The sequence below is a fragment of the Prionailurus viverrinus genome, chromosome C2 (genome assembly GCF_022837055.1).
Source record: "Prionailurus viverrinus isolate Anna chromosome C2, UM_Priviv_1.0, whole genome shotgun sequence".
Lineage (NCBI taxonomy): Eukaryota > Metazoa > Chordata > Mammalia > Carnivora > Felidae > Prionailurus > Prionailurus viverrinus.
Genome location: NC_062569.1, coordinates 151,348,163 through 151,366,507, shown reverse-complemented (window position 1 = coordinate 151,366,507; position 18,345 = coordinate 151,348,163). Strand labels below are relative to the sequence as shown.

Below are 18,345 nucleotides of genomic sequence, written 5' to 3'. Positions count from 1 at the left end.
GAAAGCCTTAATTTTAGAAGAAGCCAAGTTATAAAAATGGACCCATCAGTATGGTAACAGTATTCCAGCCAGAGGATGTAACATTCGTCAGATGCCATAGAGAACCAGGAGTGCAAATCCAGAAGCACTTGCTTTTCTGTCCTGGGAACTGAGGCACAGAGCCCCAAATCTGTCATAGAAGCGCTGACTCTTGAAGTCCACAAAAGCACTCCTTGCACAATGTCTGTGTCACCTCCTGGAACCCTGGAGGCCTGCCCGTGGGGCGAGCCCTCCTTGTCTTCCTCAGCGAGTTCAGCACACCTCACGTGTGTGCTTGGATCTTGTGTGTATCACTCAGGCTGGGGTGTGCGTGTGCCATTCGTCACTCTCACGCCTTTCTCCTGGGCCCACTTCGCTCATTTTATTTCTGCACCTGTAAGGGGTAAGCTCCAGGAGAGCCGCGTGCTCACATGAGTTGAACGTGACCCACAGCTCTGCTCATTGCCCCAGCACTGGCTTTGTCCACTGGAGAGGAGAGGCCACATTTAAGGAGAGAACCCAGGGGAGAAGGAGACTCGGCAGGCTTTGGATACTTTGAAGGATTTTACTTTTCTCCCTCCTCTTCTCTCCAGGGCTCTTTGGAGGACACTCACCCCTGCTTCAGTGGCCAGCTCACCCGCTGTAGTGGCAGGATAGTCTCTACAAACCTTTTCAGATTGACATTGACTTTGAACAGTTGGACCATTTTGGACAGTATTTTTGACTTGGTGAAGGCGTGGGTGGGAATTGAGGGATTTTATATCGTCTGAAGGCTGGCACTTTGCTTTTTATTTTCATAATGCTCCTATAATATCAGGTCAGGAGCTCTGCGTACAACAGAAACCCACAGCGGACCCCTGTCAAAAGCAAAATAAAGCAAACATGCTTAGGTTGCTCAATGTTGTGGCACCCTCCAATGCTCTACGGGCCACTTAAAATCTGATCTCAAGAGGGCCAGAATTTCGAGTCTGTTCCTTTATACCAAGGCACACGCCACTGCTAGGAAAGTTCTAGGTGAAGGGAGCTAGAAGATCTAGCATGTTCCTTCAGACCATGTTGATAGGTGGGACTGGTTTGATTTTAAGTGGACAACAAAGCCTGAACGAGACAGATGAAGTCCTGAATCTTAAATTCAATCAGAGGGTGGTAGGTTGGGCCTTTCTGGGGTCCCTCAAACCCCACTCCTATGTGAAGGCCTGCAGACACTCTTACAATGGTGAATAAGGCTATATTCCTCCCTGGTATTGTTCCCCAGTGGTTGTGACTAACAGGTAGAGTGAGAGTTTCAACATGACCATCACGCCTCCCTGAGTTCAGTAGGGACTTCACTTGGGTTCTCAGCCTGATGGGATTTCTTTCTTTTTTTCTTTTTAATGTTTGTTTATTTTTTGAGAGAGAGAGAGAGAGAGTGAGCTCGCACGCACACGCCAGGGGGAGGGGCAGAAAGAAAGGGAGACAGAGAATCCAAAGCAGGCTCTACACTGTCAGCAGAGAGCCAGATCCGGGGCTTGAACCCACGAACCATGAAATCACCACCTGAGCCGAAGTGGGAAGCTCCACCGACTGAACCACCCAGGCGCCCCAGAACTATTGTATTTCTAAGCATTTCGGTCGAATGATCAAGTTAAGCGACTTGCGCAGGGTCCACTACCTGGTTAGTGATAAATGTCTGGACCTGGACAGAGTCTGATCACTATCCAGGCTTGTTTCCGGCATCGCTTTTCTGCCTGACAGCCACCGTGTCAGTTGGCTCCTTTGCATCTTTTTATTGCTTGTCATTACTCTCCAAATGTTCAAGTTCAACATTTACATGCTGTTGATAATTAGGATTCCTGTTTTAAGTTTTCAGAAGAGCCGGCGAGGATATTGTTTCTATTGAGGTCGGTAAGTGCCCCGATTTACCAGGTGGTATCTTTTTCCCTCAGGCGCACTTAGAACTACCTCCCAGCTCTTCAGTGGTGCAAGCCCAGGAAGATTTTAATCTGCTCAAATCAAGCAATACGAGAAGATACGAAGTCCTTAGGGAGATCTTGACAATGCTCGGCCTGAACTGTGACCTAAAACGAGCTCCTGCCTTAACGCCTCTGTACTTACTGCCTGCTGCCGAGGTGAGTGTGTGCGCTCAGCCCAGAAGGGGGCGCCTTGGATGCCTTTCTTCCAGACGGTGACCCTTTTCCTCAGGGGTTCCGTTGCGGTGGGTTTATGGTGTTGATTTCTGTTTTTATTTTGACTTCAGATTTGGGAGCTGCCTTAAAGATATCAAAGTATACCTGATATTTTTGGTGTTTGTAAGGGAGGGAGGGAGAGAAGGGAGTTTAGAAGGTATTAAATCTTAAAGGTCACATCGTATCCATTTTATGGTTAAAAAAAAGGGTTACTCTTTTATGTGTCAAGAGTGTATTTGGAAACCACATTTTATTCATTTGGGATTAAAAACCTCTGTTTTGGTTTGGGCCTTTCTCAGTGAATATTTGGATGGGAAAACCCCAAGTTTTGTTTCATTTGTGCTGATGTCTGCCATCTTGTGGCGGAAGGGCTCTGGATTTCAGTTTAGATCTAGTTGTGTCTAAAAGGAAAATGCCCATGGAGCTGGGAATGTATTCAGGAATTTTCCCGGTCTTGTGTCTGCACTTGATGCCTGTGGTTGTTACCTGGTTTGGGCAGGTTGCCAGGTTCCCTAGGAGTGTCTCCTGCTAACCCCTTTGCTTTGTTTTGTCAGGCTGTCAATTTCTTGTTAATTGTGGCAAATGATTTTGCGGGTCTTTTTCTCAGCTCCCCTAAATGGGGAAATTTATGAGTTTAGTGATGTAACCTTGCAGTTTTAGCAAATATCTGATAGTCCAGGTGACTCTAAACACCAAACTTACCTGCTTTCCCTTGTCCCCCATCTCTCTGTCCCCCCCCACCCCCCGCTGCTGTGTGTGTGTGTGCGTGCGCGCATGCACATGCTCTCTCTCTCTCTCAAAAACAAACATTAAAAAAAATAAAAAAAAGAGGAGGAACTCCCTTTTAGGTTATACTCTGTCCCTTACCAAACTTAGTTTTCAGAGGAGAACAGAGCTGTAGGCTATCTGGGTGGGATTTGCTCACATGTAGAACACGGGTATAAACTCTGAGGGTTCTAGTATTAAGATACCTTATAGGATTGGGGCACCTGGGTGGCACAGTCAATTGACTGGCTGACTTTGGCTCAGGTTGTGATCTCGTGGTTCATGGCTTTGAGCACCGCTTCGGGCTCTGTTGACAGCTCAGAGCCTGGAGCCTGCTTCAGATTCCGTGTCTCCCTCCCTCTCTGCCCCTCCCCCACTTGCGTGTGTGCTCACTCTCTTTCTCTCAAAAATCAATAAACATAAAAAAAATTAAAAAAAATTTTTTTTTTCGAAGTTTATTTATTTTTGGGACAGAGAGAGACAGAGCATGAACGGGGGAGGGGCAGAGAGAGAGGGAAACACAGAATCGGAAACAGGCTCCAGGTTCTGAGCCATCAGCCCAGAGCCTGACCCGGGGCTCGAACTCGCAGACCGTGAGATCGTGACCTGGCTGAAGTCGGACGCTTAACCGACTGCGCCACCCAGGCGCCCCAAACATAAAAAAAATTTAAAGAGATAGCTTATAGAATTGTATGAGGTCTATAAGAAAAAATTCCTACAAGAAATATATGAGGGGTGCCTGGGTAGCTTCATCGGTTAAGTGTCCGACTCTTGGTTTCAGTTCAGGTCGTGGTCTCACGGGCATGGGATTGAGCCCTGTTTTGGGCTCCATGCTGATAGCACCGAGCCTGCAGCCTGCTTCAGATTCTGTGTCTCCCTCTCTCTCTCTGCTCTGCCCTTCCTCCGCTTGTGCTCACTCTCTCTCTCTCTCAAAAATAAATAAATAAACTTAAAAAAAAGTCCAGTGATTAGTAGTATTATTATTAGATTGTTGAGAGTTTTGATAAATTACATGTGTATAATGTGCCCAAAAGTGCCTGATGCCCAGTCTAAAAATAGACTATAGATAATAATTTTAAATTTTAAAAATGAATAATATTGCAATGGATGATTTTTTTTTCATTTAAGAGACATTCTTTTATTGCATTTTCATTATGGCTTTCAGCCAGTTTGCACTCTTTTTATTTTATTTTATTTTATTTTTTTTATTAAGAAAAATTTTTTTTAACGTTTATTTATTTTTGAGACAGAGAGAGACAGCATGAACAGGGGAGGGTCAGAGAGAGAGGGAGACACAGAATCGGAAGCAGGCTCCAGGCTCCGAGCTGTCAGCACAGAGCCCAACGTGGGGCTCGAACTCGTGAACCACGAGATCATGACCTGAGCTGAAGTCGGATGCTTAACCGACTGAGCCACCCAGGCACCCCAGTTTGCACTCTTTTTAATGGGTGCTCTTAGGAATTAATGATATGACTTTGGTTTTGTGCCTTCAACTTGGGAATTCAAAACTCCACGTCATTTGTCTCTGTGTGTTCAGTTAATAGAAGGAAAAGCATCAGCTCTGTCTTGTGACTTTTATCAAAATAAAGTGGGTTCTCAGAGCTTCAGCTCCTTTAGATGACCCACGTGTGGTCCCTCCTGCTTTGGGGGGATGGGGCGGAGCCTCGTGGATAAGGGTTACTGGTCCCAGGGGAGATGTGACAGTCACTCTCCTAAATCTTCTCTGTCCCCCCCTTTCCTGATCGTGGAGGGCTGAGACTGGAAATGTGAGGAAGTGCCTGCTTATTCTGAGGTCATGGAGCCAGAGACACCAGGCCTGCCCTTGGCAGTGGTCTTTGACCTTTCTCAGGAATTCTGACTGCACTGGCCTTGGGACTCGCCCCTCTGGACTCTTTGACTCTCGCCCCTCTGGACTCCTCAGTGAAGAGGAAAACGTGTTCCCAAGGTTTGGGTTCTAGGCATTTCCTGTGTCTTTAAGATGGGTATGACCCGAAATACCTAAGCAGAGGCTTTGTGTTGCATGTCTGCTTATATTAACATACCCAGTAGATGCTTTATATTTTTGTCCTTTTGGTTCTTTAAACCGCCTGCGGGTGTGGGGGAGACATTTTCCCCCTACTGATTGGTAACCCTCATTCACAAATCTTGGGAATGAATGAAATGTTTGAACAAAATGAAAACATGTACTTGTTCTACATACAGATTCACAAATACCCTATACAGGCACCAAACCGACCAAGTTCCTTATTACATAGTAACTTTGGGGAAGAGCAATTTTCAGAAATGTTCTCTTCTCATTTTGGGTCATCCAGTTGGTCTGCTAATCCTGTGCATTACATTTTCTCCCGACTGCCTTTCTCTGAGTTCCTTTTTACTTTGGGAGCCCAAGGAGCTGAGGGAGTGGGCATATGAGTGTTGTGTATATCCACATTTCTTAGTTTTATTACTCTTCTAGAAGACTTTGAATCTGCTGCTAAAAGAAATACAAGAATTCAGGATGTTAGAGTATGTTTTCCTGGGATACAAAATCTTTAAGGGATTATCATGCAAATGAATATGAAAGCAGAGGGATATTCACCGACTTTGATGGTCTTTCTGGAGGCAGGTGCTCATTTCCTGTGGCCATCCTCTTAATGTCTAGGTGGAGACATTTAGGAACATCTGGTCATTGTGCCGGTGATGGCTCAGCACTTTTAGCTTTTACAGATAGTTGGGAATGACAGATTGGGAACAGAGCTGGGTAGTACTTTCTATTTGATTTTCTTTCCCGCAGCTTTCTTACTAGGTCTCATTGATCCCCATGTAATGAAGGTGCGTGAGAGGATGTTGGTATCCTGGCATCTGTAATACACGGCCCATCCTTAGATTCATCACCTGCCTTGCAGACTCGATGCCTGTGCGGGCCTCTGCTTCCTGCTCCCTGTAAAATACTCTGTGCTGTTGAGAATCAACCACCTCTCACCGCACGGTGTCGCTGCTGAGCTAGGCTGCCTGGTGGACAGACTCCCTGGAATCTGTTCAGAGATTTTTTTTTTTTCTCTGCATCAGCTTCACATACTGTAGTAGTTTTCCATTATATTGGTGGCACTTTCTTTTGGATGTGTAGGAATTATTTCAGTGCCACAGTTAATAATATCCATCTTCCATTAAACATTTGCTGGATGCTAGGTCCTATTACAGGATGGAATATGAAAGAAGAAAATAAACACACTAGTTATCTGAATAGTTTTACTGCGTACCAGCTGTGTTTACACAGTTTGGTGCCTAGGCCCTCGCTCTTCATAGCAAATGGTACAGAAGATTTATGAGGCACCTATGAGCTTCCACATTACTATGATACAAATGGAAAAGAATAGCATGGTGATCCAGGTAGGGGAAAAAAAAAAAACCACTCACCCGGAGTACAGTCGACTCTTGGTGTTTGCTAGGGATGTGTTCTGAACCTTCACCGACACCCACATGCCACAGCAGCATGTGATTTCCCCTATAAAATCCAGTCATGTATGGCCTCAGAAGCATCACGATGCATGACACCTTGAGGAAGCAGGGCTCCGCTGAGGTGCATTCTCTGGGTGAGCGGGGCTTCCCATTTAATTGAAACTCCCAGGGGCAGGATTGAAATTCAGCCCTTGGCAAGATTATGCTCTGTCAAAGCAGACAAAACACATGAACACATGTACACCACACACACACGTCTACAGAAAAAAGACTGAAAGGAAATAACAGTATGTATAGGGTGTATTTCTAGATGGTGGGCTTAATTAGGGCTGATTACACTAAACTTTTGTGTTTTTTACACTTTCTATAATGTACCTGTATCATTTTTATTATGAACAAACCTGGTTACTAAAAATACATGCAAATTACTGTTACTAGACTTCGAAGACAGCCCATAAATGGTCACCACTTGAGTGTTAATGATCAAAAAGTGAGAAAAGCCATTAACCAGGGACAGGTTCAATACCAAAATGGAAATATGATTATGCACTACTGTAAGTAATCACTGGTCCCAGTACATATTGTGTATTCCTGTGCTTAAATAGCTCCTCTTTCAAACTATAGAAGATGCTTTTTGTGCGTTGTCCTAAGGCTGCCATACCTCAGTCCAGGTAGATGAGGGGATGGGTTAAATAGATGATGGAGCTTAAGTGATGAGCACCGGGTGTTGTATGTGAAGTGTTGAATCACTAAATTGTATACCTGAAACTAGCATTACACTGAATGTTAACTAACTGGAATTAAAAAAAATTTTTTTTGTTGTTAATGTTTATTTATTTTTGAGAGAGAGACAGAGCACGAACAGGGCAGGGTCAGAGAGAGAGGGAGACACAGAATCTGAAGCAGGCTCCAGGCTCTGAGCTGTCAGCACAGAGCCTGACGTGGGGCTCGAACCCACGAACTGAGATCATGACCTGAGTCGAAGTCCGACGCTCGACCGACTGAGCCACCTAGGCGCCCCTTAACTAACTGGAATTTAAATAAGAACTTAAAAAAAAAAAAAAAGTAAGGACTGTTGTGTAGATACGGATAACTTATTTAATATTTGACATCAATATTATTTTTTTAAAAATGTTTATGTTTTTGAGAGAGGGAGAGAGAATGCAAGCGGGGGAGGGGGAGAGAGCAAGGGGGAAAGAGGATCTGAAGTGGGTTGTGCACTGACAGCAGAGAGCCCGATGTGGGGCCCAAACTCATGAACCATGAGGTCGTGACCTGAGCTGAAGTCGGACACTCAACCCCTGAGCCACCCAGGCGCCCCTATATTAATTCCCTTAGAAGCGCTAGCTTTGTTAGTAATGACTTGACTCTGGTGAAAGGCTAGTTCCTGCTACACTGCTGGTTTAGCTGTGGCTCCCATGTTCCTGTGTGGGCACCATGGGCATCAGCAATCCGTTCATGCCTGTGGGTGGAAGGTACTACTGGGGGGCCTGTAGAAGTGCATAATTCGAGCACCCTTGCCCCCGCGTGGATGTTTCTTGACGGAACCCCTCGAACTGTTCCTCAAAGAGGACCACACATGTGCTGACATCTACACAGTGAGTCCTTTCAAACAGATAACCTCCTTCCTGGGGGCATGTGTTGAGTGAGAGAGTCAGAAGCTACGCGGTTGACCCTAGATTACTGGGTGGCTGCCGCACGGACCTCCCGCCACTGGTGCTGGTGGGAAGTTAGCAGGAATACACCTTTCCGTGGGGGAAGCCATATGTGTTTGTGAGCGACCCCGATTGGATAGAAAACCACAGCTCTTTCCCTGGCACAACCTGAAGTCCCATGGAAAAACTCGCCTTTTTGTTTCTGTTTCTCTGGGCTCTGTTTCCATTTTTCTCTCCACCGGGGGAGGGCGTGGGGCAGAGCCCGAGGCTCCGAGCAGCAGCTGGTTGATGGGGACGAGCCGGGATGGGACCTCCGAGCCGGGATCGGACCTCTGTGCAGAGTGGGCTGCCAGTGGATCCCTTTGGATCCCCCAGCCGGCCAGGGGAGGGGGAGGAGGGTGGACTGTGCACAGCTCGCCCGGCACGCTCCCCTGCCCTGGGACATCCCTGTTTGAGGCCTGGGGCTTTCTGAAACTGCAAAGCTGGCATTCTCTTGGGCGTTCCTCATGGCTGATGGCTGATGGCACCGAGGTGTCCTGCAGGATGTTGGGGGTCCTGCCACGTGGAGGGGTCTGCGGTTCCTTTGCCTTGGGGTCGCAATGTCACCGTAACAAGAAGTGACAACCAGAGTTGCTGTGAAAGCAGCTGGGCAGAAACCGTCCTGTTGTGTCTACATGTGTGATTTGGGTAGTGTGTGGGTGTTGTGGGATGGGTCCTGCATGCTTTAAAACAAAAACTAGTATCACATTTCATTTTGATTCAACCCCAAATCATTTGCTGTGGAATGCCTCCTCCCCCACCCAAAAGGCAGGTGGGAGTACTTTCCGTATCTGTCAACGTATTAATATCTCCTAACACAGTCCCTTCCACCCTGGGGAGTTCCTCTTCTGATGTTGGTTGCTTTAGGGAGAAACTGAGACGAAATCATGCTACATGGTTCCTCCCTCCTCCTCTCACCAACCTCTGCACTTAGCAAACATCTGAGTGCCTACTGGGTGTGAGACGTTGCTGTGGAAGTTTCCGGCCGACAGAGACATTCCCATTTTGTGGCATGCGTCATAAGTAACTAGGTGCCTCCCCAGGCCTCACCTGGGTCTCACGGCGGCCCTGACAGGTTGGAAGGGCAGGGTGGGGGTCCTTCCCCCTTCGGAAGAGCAAGCCAGGTTGTGGAGCAGTGAAGCATCTGTTGTATTTTTCGGAGTAATTAGAATTCTCCAATTAAAACAAAAACAAAAACAAAAACCTTTGCTTTCCATGTTTTAGCGTAGGCAGTGCGTCCTCGCTCCTTCTGCCTTTCATCTTTGCTCTGAATCTCCAGTAAGTGCGGTGAGATGGAAACTCCCCGTGTTACTTTAAAACACAGCTTAGAAAATAATTTTTAGGGGTCCAAATTAGAGAGAAACTCAGAATTCCAGGTGCGCCCTGAATAGCTTTTGACATGTGGCTGACGTGGTGTTGTGGTGACTCTTTTACAATACAGCGCCAGCTCAAGAGCAGCTGGCAGATTAAAGCAAACATTTAAAAGCTTTTATAGCTACGAATGTTTCAGGGTCCTTCGTATACCTTTCTCTCCTTTTCTTTCTTCCTTCGCCCTTCACCTAAACTGGAAATGTTTTGTTCGTTTTAACTGACTTCCTGTTATCAAACATAATGCCTGTGTCAAAGGTGACGTGATGTGTTTTGATGTTGAAATGCTAAAGAGATAATAGCTGGGGTGTTTTCCTTAGCTGCCTTTTATTTTGGTCTATCTTTTGGCGGGGTGGGGGCGGGACGCTTTTCGGCTACTGTAGGTGCCATATTGTTATTTGAATCTTATTTCCACAAGAGTGTTTCCAAGCGACTCCTGCAGGAGTAGATACTTCTGGGCCACAGGGAAGGCAGGGACCGATAATTTGCTTGTAGGAAACACAGGCAGTCACGACTTTGGTTGTTTTCTATTTGTGATGGATGTTGTTTTCGTTTGGTTCTAGTTTGGTTCTTGCTGGCTGGCGTGGGGCAGGGGTAGGCGAGAGCGAGCTTCTCTCTCCACGGTTTCCTTCTGGGGGGTAGCACTCTATCTAGGAAGGGCGCTTTTATTTCCTCAGACTATTTATATCCACCGCTTATGCAGTCACAGATCCGTGGATGGGAAACAGGCCCTTTTGGAAGAAAAAGTCCTCCCAGTCCAAATGCTTTCTGTCTCCTACAGCAGCTCCCTAATAGCTGCCATGTGTGAGCGGGGACGGATTATGGCGTTGCCTCCTGGGGAAGTCGATTGAAGCTGTCTCTAGAAGTCTTGCAGCACTCTTAGGAGCAGATTTTGGTCTCCCGGGCGTAAAAAGTACATCCCAGGGAATGAGCCCATGCTGGCACCAGGCTGGAGGGCATGGCCCAAGGGTCGAGCTCAGGTGTAGAGCCGAGATCCCCGCCCCCCCGGGTCAGTCCCGCAGTGCTGGGTGCTGAGACCTGAGCACCATCGAGAAATGTTCCGCTTAGTTTTCCGGTGTGTGAATTCCAGACAGGGAGCACATTTTGTTTCCATTCATGCTAAAAATTTGGGAACGGTGCTCGGAGAATTGTGCCGTCTTGCAAAAATGTTTGAACCCGTTTTGGGGTTTCAAAACTGACAGGCAATTTGTGGCCCTGAAGGGTGTGTAATCTGGTATCCCCTGCCCGAGTGGGAAGGTAGAGACAACCCGAGGTGGTGGTGATCCTGTGTTGGACCTCAGCCGGGAGTACAGGCCAAGACCTCTCTGGCTACCGCTCCAGAGTGGGCAAACCCGGCTAAGGTTAGTCTGTCTGTCTGTCTCTCTTTCTCTCCAAGGTACGGGAATGCTATCATCCCTTTTTTAGTTTGTTTCTTCTGGTTCTGGCTCCTCGTAGAAGCCTGTGAGTGGATGCTTTTTCCCAGGCGCTGTTGGGCCAAGTTTGGCCACACACAGCCTTCCAGATACTGGATGTTTCTAGAAAAACTCTGTATTATTCTTCTGCTTGTGTTGTATTTTTTTTCTTGAAACGTCTGCAGGCTTTGGGTTAATAATAGAATCAGTGGAAGAAATCCTGGAGTATGGGCTGTTCTTTTAGTTCTTAATTGATTGTTAGAAATATTCCCCTTCGTAAAAAATTCTAGGGGTCAAACCCCATTTGATGACTTGGGGAACATGGATTTGTATGAGAACAATTAAGGGTCTTTAGAATATTTGTTTTAGGGGCACCTGGGTGGCTCAGGCGGTCAAGCGTCCGACTTCTGCTCAGGTCATGATCTCGTGGTTCGTGAGTTCAAGCCCTGCATTGGGCTCTGTGCTGACAACTTGGAGCCTGGAGCCTGCTTTGGATTCTGTGTCTCCCTCTCTCTGCCCTTCCATTACTCGTACTCTGTCTCTCTTTCTCTAAAAAATAAACATTAAAAAAGATTTAGAATATTTGTTTTAACTGATAGTTTTTAGTAGTATTTGAACCTTTAAAATTTTAATATATGAATTAGCATAAATAATGAATGAATTAATTAAATATATGTGTATTTTCCTCTGTTTGCTTTAACTAAAACTAGTAGAAAATGCTATACAATCGCTGAAATAGAACCTTCCTTTGTGGGGAGGTCTTTTTCCCCGAGGATGAGAGATTTTGGTGAAAATATCTACAGATTTCTGCTAAAAAGGAAACATACTTTCCCATCGGCACATGGAGATTTACAGTTTAATCTTGTGACATGAGTGTCAAGTTCTCCTGTGTGTCTCCTGTTCCTGTGTCCGGGTGTGGGGAGATCGGGGTTCTAGGTGAAGAGAACAATTGTGTGGGCATTTGGCTCTTGCACCTCCAAGATTTAAATTCAGATTCTAAATAGAATGTCTTGCAAAGGTGGACTGACACCAGCCCTCCCTGGTCAGCGGGATCACTCGATTCTGAATGGGTGCCTCCCTGGGCTGTTTGCTGGTGTCAGAAACCACAAATCTCTCCTGAGTCCTGAGCTGTGAAAGCATGTAGTTTAAACCTACTTGCTTCCTGCGGGCAAAGTAAAAGTTTGAAATGTAAAATTAAAGTAAAAAGTATTGTTCTAAGAAAACTTGCAAAATTTTCCAAGTATTTGACAAGTTGGTTTCTTGTCTTTGAGCAGAAATGAATCCATACGGCAGTTTATTAATGACTAATTAGGTGATGGCACCACTAATCCCCCCTTCCTGTTTTTAATCTCAGTAAATAAGGAAATATGTCTTTTAAAAGAAAACACTCAACTGTGGTTTCATAAATTAAAAAATGATGGTCCGTTTTTTTTTGAGGGGAATGTCCAGACCCATTCTGCCTTAGAATTGTCTAGATTATTACTCCAGATCGTTGCTTTCCACCGGCAACCTTGATCTGCATGAATATTTAAGTTTTTCCTCTGGCTTTTTTGTCTGTAAAATGTTCTAAAGGTCAAAGGTCTGTGATTTTGAGGATTCCCCTTTTGGTGTGTACTTTCCTTCCGTGATGATGGGATTGCGTGTGCTCTGTCAGGTTGGCCAAGTGAGTTTGTCACGCAAGGTGGCTTTTTAAAGGACACCACGGTCACCAAATTGTCATTACCAAACCCTCTCTGTTCTTCGTGGGAGGATAGATGAGATGATCTTTCACATTCTTTCTAGGACTCTGGTATTTATGCTGGTCCCGGCAAAGCAATCAGATGCACAAAAAAAAAAAAAAAGAAAAGAAAAGAAAAGAAAAAGTTACTACTATTTTCATCCTTATCCTGGCATAATTGAAGCAAAGTGAAAGAATGTTTTGCTCTCTGCTTTATTTTCTTTAGGTTCTTTCTCCAGTGGATTTCCCTGTTAATTTATCAATGCAATATATAGGAGCCTCAAATTTGCAATCAAGTTATATTTTCAGAATATGTGTGCTAAATTGGCTGTTGTAAAAACATGGTTATTTATGTCATTTGGGTTTCTGTACCAGCTCACATATGTTCTCATGCTCCATAATGCAGTTAAATACCATCCTGTGGTGCTGTTTCAGCCAGACCCTGGCCTGGTTGGCTCATGAACGCACTGGGAACACACGGAACATCTCTCTCTGCTTCTCCAGGGTTTGACTTGGAATTCAACGGCTCTGTTTCAGACGTTGCCCCAAACAGTCCTGTTGGACGCCTAGTAATTCTATAGTACATATATATCCTTACAGGGAGTCAGTGAATTTGTGTCGGTAGGTTAATACTTTCCTCATATTTAAGAAAATGGTTTTTTTTTTTGAAACTGTTCTTTTTCTTTTTTTGTAGTAACTGTTGAATTGTATACACACATAAAAGGAAATGTTTTGCGGGCACCTGGGTGGCTCAGTTGGTTAAGCGTCTGACTTCAGCTCAGGTCATGATCTCATGGTTCGTGGGTTCCAGCCCCGCGTCAGGCTCTCTGTTGGCAGCTCGGAGCCTGGAGCCTGCTTGGGATTCTGTGTCTCCCTCTCTCTCTGCCCCTCCCTTGCTCCTTCTCTGTCTCTCTCTGTCTCTGAAAAATAAATAAATGTTAAAAAAATTTTAAAAAAAAGGAAATGTTTTGTAGAAAATTTGAAATGTACAAAAGTAAATGGAAAATGTAATGAACTCATGAACTCGATCAGTCTGCTTCCTAGGTTTTTATTCTGGCCAGTCTTATTTTGTCTAATCCTACCCACTCCTCCATATTATTTCGAGGCAAATCCCAGATATTCTGTCAGCTCTCTCATTTTAGTATGTGTTTCTAAAAGATAAGAGCTCTGTTTAAAATCATAACCAGAATACCCCTGACATACCTAAAATAAATCAGTTCTTTTGTATAGTCTCGTAGCCGGTGTTCCATTTTCTAATTAGACAAATATAAAGACTGGCTGTATTATCTGTGCAGAGTGTATAAGCGTGTTGGTTCCTTTATAAAACAAATGTAAGAAGAAAGCAACTAGATATAAGCCAGTATAACTTCTGGGCAAGTAATTTGGAAAGTAGATTTCCGTGTCTCTCGAAATGCTGTATTTTAGCTCTTGCTACTAGGGTGTTCTGAAAATAGCAGCAAATACTCATTTGTAATAGCATGCAAGACAGCCATGCGTTGAAACACGGGAGTTTTGTCTGACGCTCGTCCGTTCAGAGTGAGATACGAGTCTCTCTCCCTCTCTTTTCTGCATGAGGAGTCCTGGCTTCTTTAGCAGGGACGGTATTGATTTTTGCTCCGTATGCTTTCGGTTCGGGTTGATGTTTAGCCTTTGACCCAGCCACTTTCTTACAATAAACAGTTTGTTGATGAGAGCAGCTGCCCACCAGATTGTTTCCAGATTGTTCTCTCCTGGCTGAGGACAGAGTGCACCTTACGAAGGAGTCGGCTCTAAGCTTGTGGCTTCCCCTTCTTACAGCTCTCCGCCTTTGAAGCCAACTGTCAACCTCTGAACATTCTAGTTGTATCCAGTAAAACGGTGAATCCATGACACTGGAAATCAGGCCTCCCTTACATAAAATTTTGACTATTTTATTTCATTCTCTGAAGGAATGATAGCATTTTCTAGAAGTTATCTGCCCTATGGACCAGTTCCTTATATTACAGTAAGAATTCCCAGCATTTGGTATGTGGAAATTAGTGGTAGCGGGTGGATCTGCGTAGAGAAGTGGACAGAACACGCTTGATTTTGGGTAGGAGTCTCTGCTCCTTGAATATTTAACTGTTTTCCACACAATTAAGAAACGAGGTAACCTTCAAAACGAAGGTAAGTATTACCTGCCTTGTGTTATGATCTTACCTCTTTAAAATTCTTTTTTTCTAAATTCTGTCTTTTTTTCAAAAGACAGTACTACATTTTTTTTTTTTTTAATGCAAGCGACAGGTAACCTAATGACTTGTCAATTTATGTGACTCAGAGGTGCACCTTGGTTTGAATTTTTGCTGCTTTCCCTAATCACCCCACAGCTGTTACCTGGAGTGGACTGTCTGCTTGCAGCGACCTTCATTAAGACAAGGTTGGAACTTTCAAGCCTCAGAGCCAACACTTTTCGCTAAACTGGCCACCAGGGCCTGCTGTCAGAATGGCGAGACTGAGCTCACCTCCCTAGAGGCGAGTTTACTTTTTCTACAACCAGTAAATTTTGTTAAGCTACCAATCCTGGTTTCAAAACTCAGGTCTCACTACGTAGCCTCCAGTCACCAAGCATGCTTACAGCTGTATCCCTTCCAGCCAGGTATTACGTACGGCCTGGACCCAATTCAAGACCTAAGATTAAGACTTGTGTGTTTTTCATTCAGTGCCAATAAGCTGTTATTAATACACTGATTCCACATATACTGAAAAGCTTCACGAACGTACTGGGGTTTGTGTTCAGGGGGAGTACGTCCTGCGTTTGGACCGTTCAAGAGCCAGGCCTCTGGAGGAACGGCCCATGGCGATGGCAATCTGGATTTTCAGGAAAGTGTTCTTGCCCCAAGTGGCCATAGCCTCCCTGCCCCAATGCGGGGGTCATGCTGATTCAACTAAAACGTGAAACGCTAGAAGATGTTCTTGGTGGTTGTTTGGGTTTTTTAAAAATTTTTTTATTTTTTATTTGAGAGAGAGAAAGAGCAAGAGAGAGAGAGAGAGTACACCAGTGGGGGAGAAGGGCAGAGAGAGAGAGAGAGAGAGAGAGAGAGAGAGAGAGTTTGATTCTCAAGCAGACTGCGCTCAGCGCAAAGCTCGACTCAGGGCTCGATCCCACAACCTTGGGATTGTGACCTGAGCCAAAATCCAGAATTGGACACTGAACTGACTGTACCATCCAGGCGTCCCTGATTTCTTTTGATTTTTAACTTTTTTGTTATAAAGGCTGTGTCCATGATGATTCTAGGATTAATAGCAGAACAGAAATACATAGTGAATGTTGGAGCTGGAGGGGCCTTAGAGCCTCTGGAACAAATCCCTTCATTTGTCCTAAACTTTCTATTTAAAAATTTTTTTTTTCAACGTTTATTTATTTTTGGGACAGAGAGAGACAGAGCATGAACGGGGGAGGGGCAGAGAGAGAGGGAGACACAGAATCGGAAACAGGCTCCAGGCTCTGAGCCCTCAGCCCAGAGCCCGATGCGGGTCTCGAACTCACGGACCGCGAGATCGTGACCTGGCTGAAGTCGGACGCCCAACCGACTGCGCCACCCAGGCGCCCCTAAACTTTCTATTTAAAAAAAAAAAAAAAAAAGAAATCTAAGAAAGGTGAAAGAATAGTACCTAAACCACATGTAGCCTTCACCTTGATTCACCCTTGTTAACGTTTTTGCTACATTTTCTTGATAAAGAGTGTTTGGGTTTTTTGGGAAGATTCCTAGTTACTGCCTTTAAGTAAAACGTAAATAACTTGTAAGTTATTTATGAAAGCGTGAGACTTTGACATTGTTGCTTCTAGGAGTTGGCAAGAGAGTGGTGCTAGTCTGCATTTGGCCCTGGGCTGGTTTTCTTTATTTGAAGTAAAACCATAGCCTTCTGGTCTGTAGTGGTTCTGGGTGGCTGGTCATCACCCTACGGGCACATCCCCTCCTCACATCGGCCAACATGTATGAAATTCTTACATTATAATGTGTCTTAAAATCCTGAATTATAAAACATAAAACATCTTGGAGCCACGTGTTAGGAAGACAACTAGTTGATCTTTTATGGCTAACAAAGGGTTTCTACCCCTGATCTAGGAAAATTCCACTGATGACCACGTCATGAGTATAGGATTTACAATTTTTCTTTCAACTTTCTAACTCAAGTATTGCGACTTGGGAACTTTAGATCTTATTGCTTGCTTCCATAAGAACTTTTTTTTTTTCTTTTTTTTTTTTGGTAAACTGTAAGTAGTGTACAAACGCTGTTGTATTATTTATGTGAATATCTGTCTGCCCCATTAAACTGTAATACAAGATCATTTGAAAGCAAGGACCATATGTTGTTAATCTTCCCAGTATTCGGCCTATAGTAGGCATTTAGTAAGAGCGTTTTGTTTGAACACTTAAGAAGCGTTTTGGCTTTTCCCACTAACGTATTGTGAAACGTTTCCCCTGCTCCTGTGTCTGGGACACCCGAGGGGCCTCAGGGGACAGGCTAGCAGCAAACAGCCCACCCAGCTCGGACTGGCTGCCCGTCCAATCTAGTTCTGTCACCGTTTATTCAGGTAGAATGGGAATTTCATAAACAACCATGTTAAACAGTTTAAAAGAATTGGCTGTTGACGTGCCCGAGGAACACCAACCAGGTGGAGTTTAGGAGAACGGCGGAAGAGTTTTATCTGTTATTAACATGCTTTCCCGTTTAGAAATTTTAGTGTGTTCTCGCTGGTTGGTCAGCCGCTCGTTGCCGTGAACGAGGAGTTACCGTCTGAAGCACAGGCTTCTCCTGTGACTGTACCGAGGACAGTGTCCTGTGCCCCCTCCCTACCCCCCGCGGGTGTGGTGTGCCCCGGGATTTTCTGGGCTTTCCAGAATGTTCTGGTGGCAGCCAAACACATGAACCTTTGCTAAAATAAGTGGACTGGAGTAGGAGGCACTTGGTCTTCTCTGAATGCACCCCCAGCCGGCTCGTAACACGTGTTTTTCAGTATTGGAATCCTAGAGATGATGGTACAGTTAAAAAAAAATTTTTTTTTTTAACGTTTTATTTATTTTTGAGACAGAGACAGAGCATGAGCAGGGGAGGGGCAGAGACAGAGGGAGACACAGAATCCGAAGCAGGCTCCAGGCTCCAGGCTCCGAGCTGTCAGCACAGAGCCCGACGCGGGGCCTAAACTCACAAACTGCAAGATCACGACCTGAGCCGAAGTCGGTCGCTCAACCGACTGAGCCACCCAGGTGCCCCGATGATGGTACAGTTTTAACTGAGCATTAATTTGGGACTAAACGTTGAATAAAAAAAAAAAAAAATTTTTTTTAATGTTTATTTTTGAGAGAGTGAGAAAAAGAGAGGGAGAATGAGTGGGAGAGGGACAGAGAGAGACAGAGACACAGAATCTGAAGCAGGTTCCAGGCTCTGAGCTGTCAGCACACAGCCCGATGTGGGGCTCGAACCCACATACTGTGAGATCATGACCTGAGCCCAAGTCTGATGCTCAACCGACTGAGGCACCGAGGTGCCCCTAAAGGTTGAATCTTGAAGCTGAATCTTGAATGTCAAAACTGAAAGGGATGTTCTAATTTTCTTTTTTTTTTTTTTAATTTTTAACGTTTATTTTTGAGAGAGAAAGAGAGAGAGCATGAGCAGGGGAGGGGCAGAGAGAGAGGGAGACACAGAATCTGAAGCAGGCTCCAGGCTCTGAGCTGTCAGCACAGAGCCCATGTGGGGCTTGAACTCTTGAACCTTGAGATCATGACTTGAGTTGAAGTTGGACGCTC

At 45.0% G+C, this 18,345-nt stretch overlaps 1 protein-coding gene across 9 annotated transcripts in view; it reads left to right on the top strand.

The window, feature by feature from the left end:
- HLCS (holocarboxylase synthetase) overlaps positions 1-18,345 on the top strand; it is a 236,052-nt gene that overhangs the window by 43,969 nt on the left and 173,738 nt on the right. For all 9 annotated transcript variants that reach the window (XM_047875104.1, XM_047875105.1, XM_047875101.1 and 6 more), the window contains one exon: positions 1,944-2,126. In XM_047875104.1, coding sequence (XP_047731060.1) covers positions 1,944-2,126 — 183 coding nt within the window. The remainder of the gene's footprint in view (positions 1-1,943; positions 2,127-18,345) is intronic.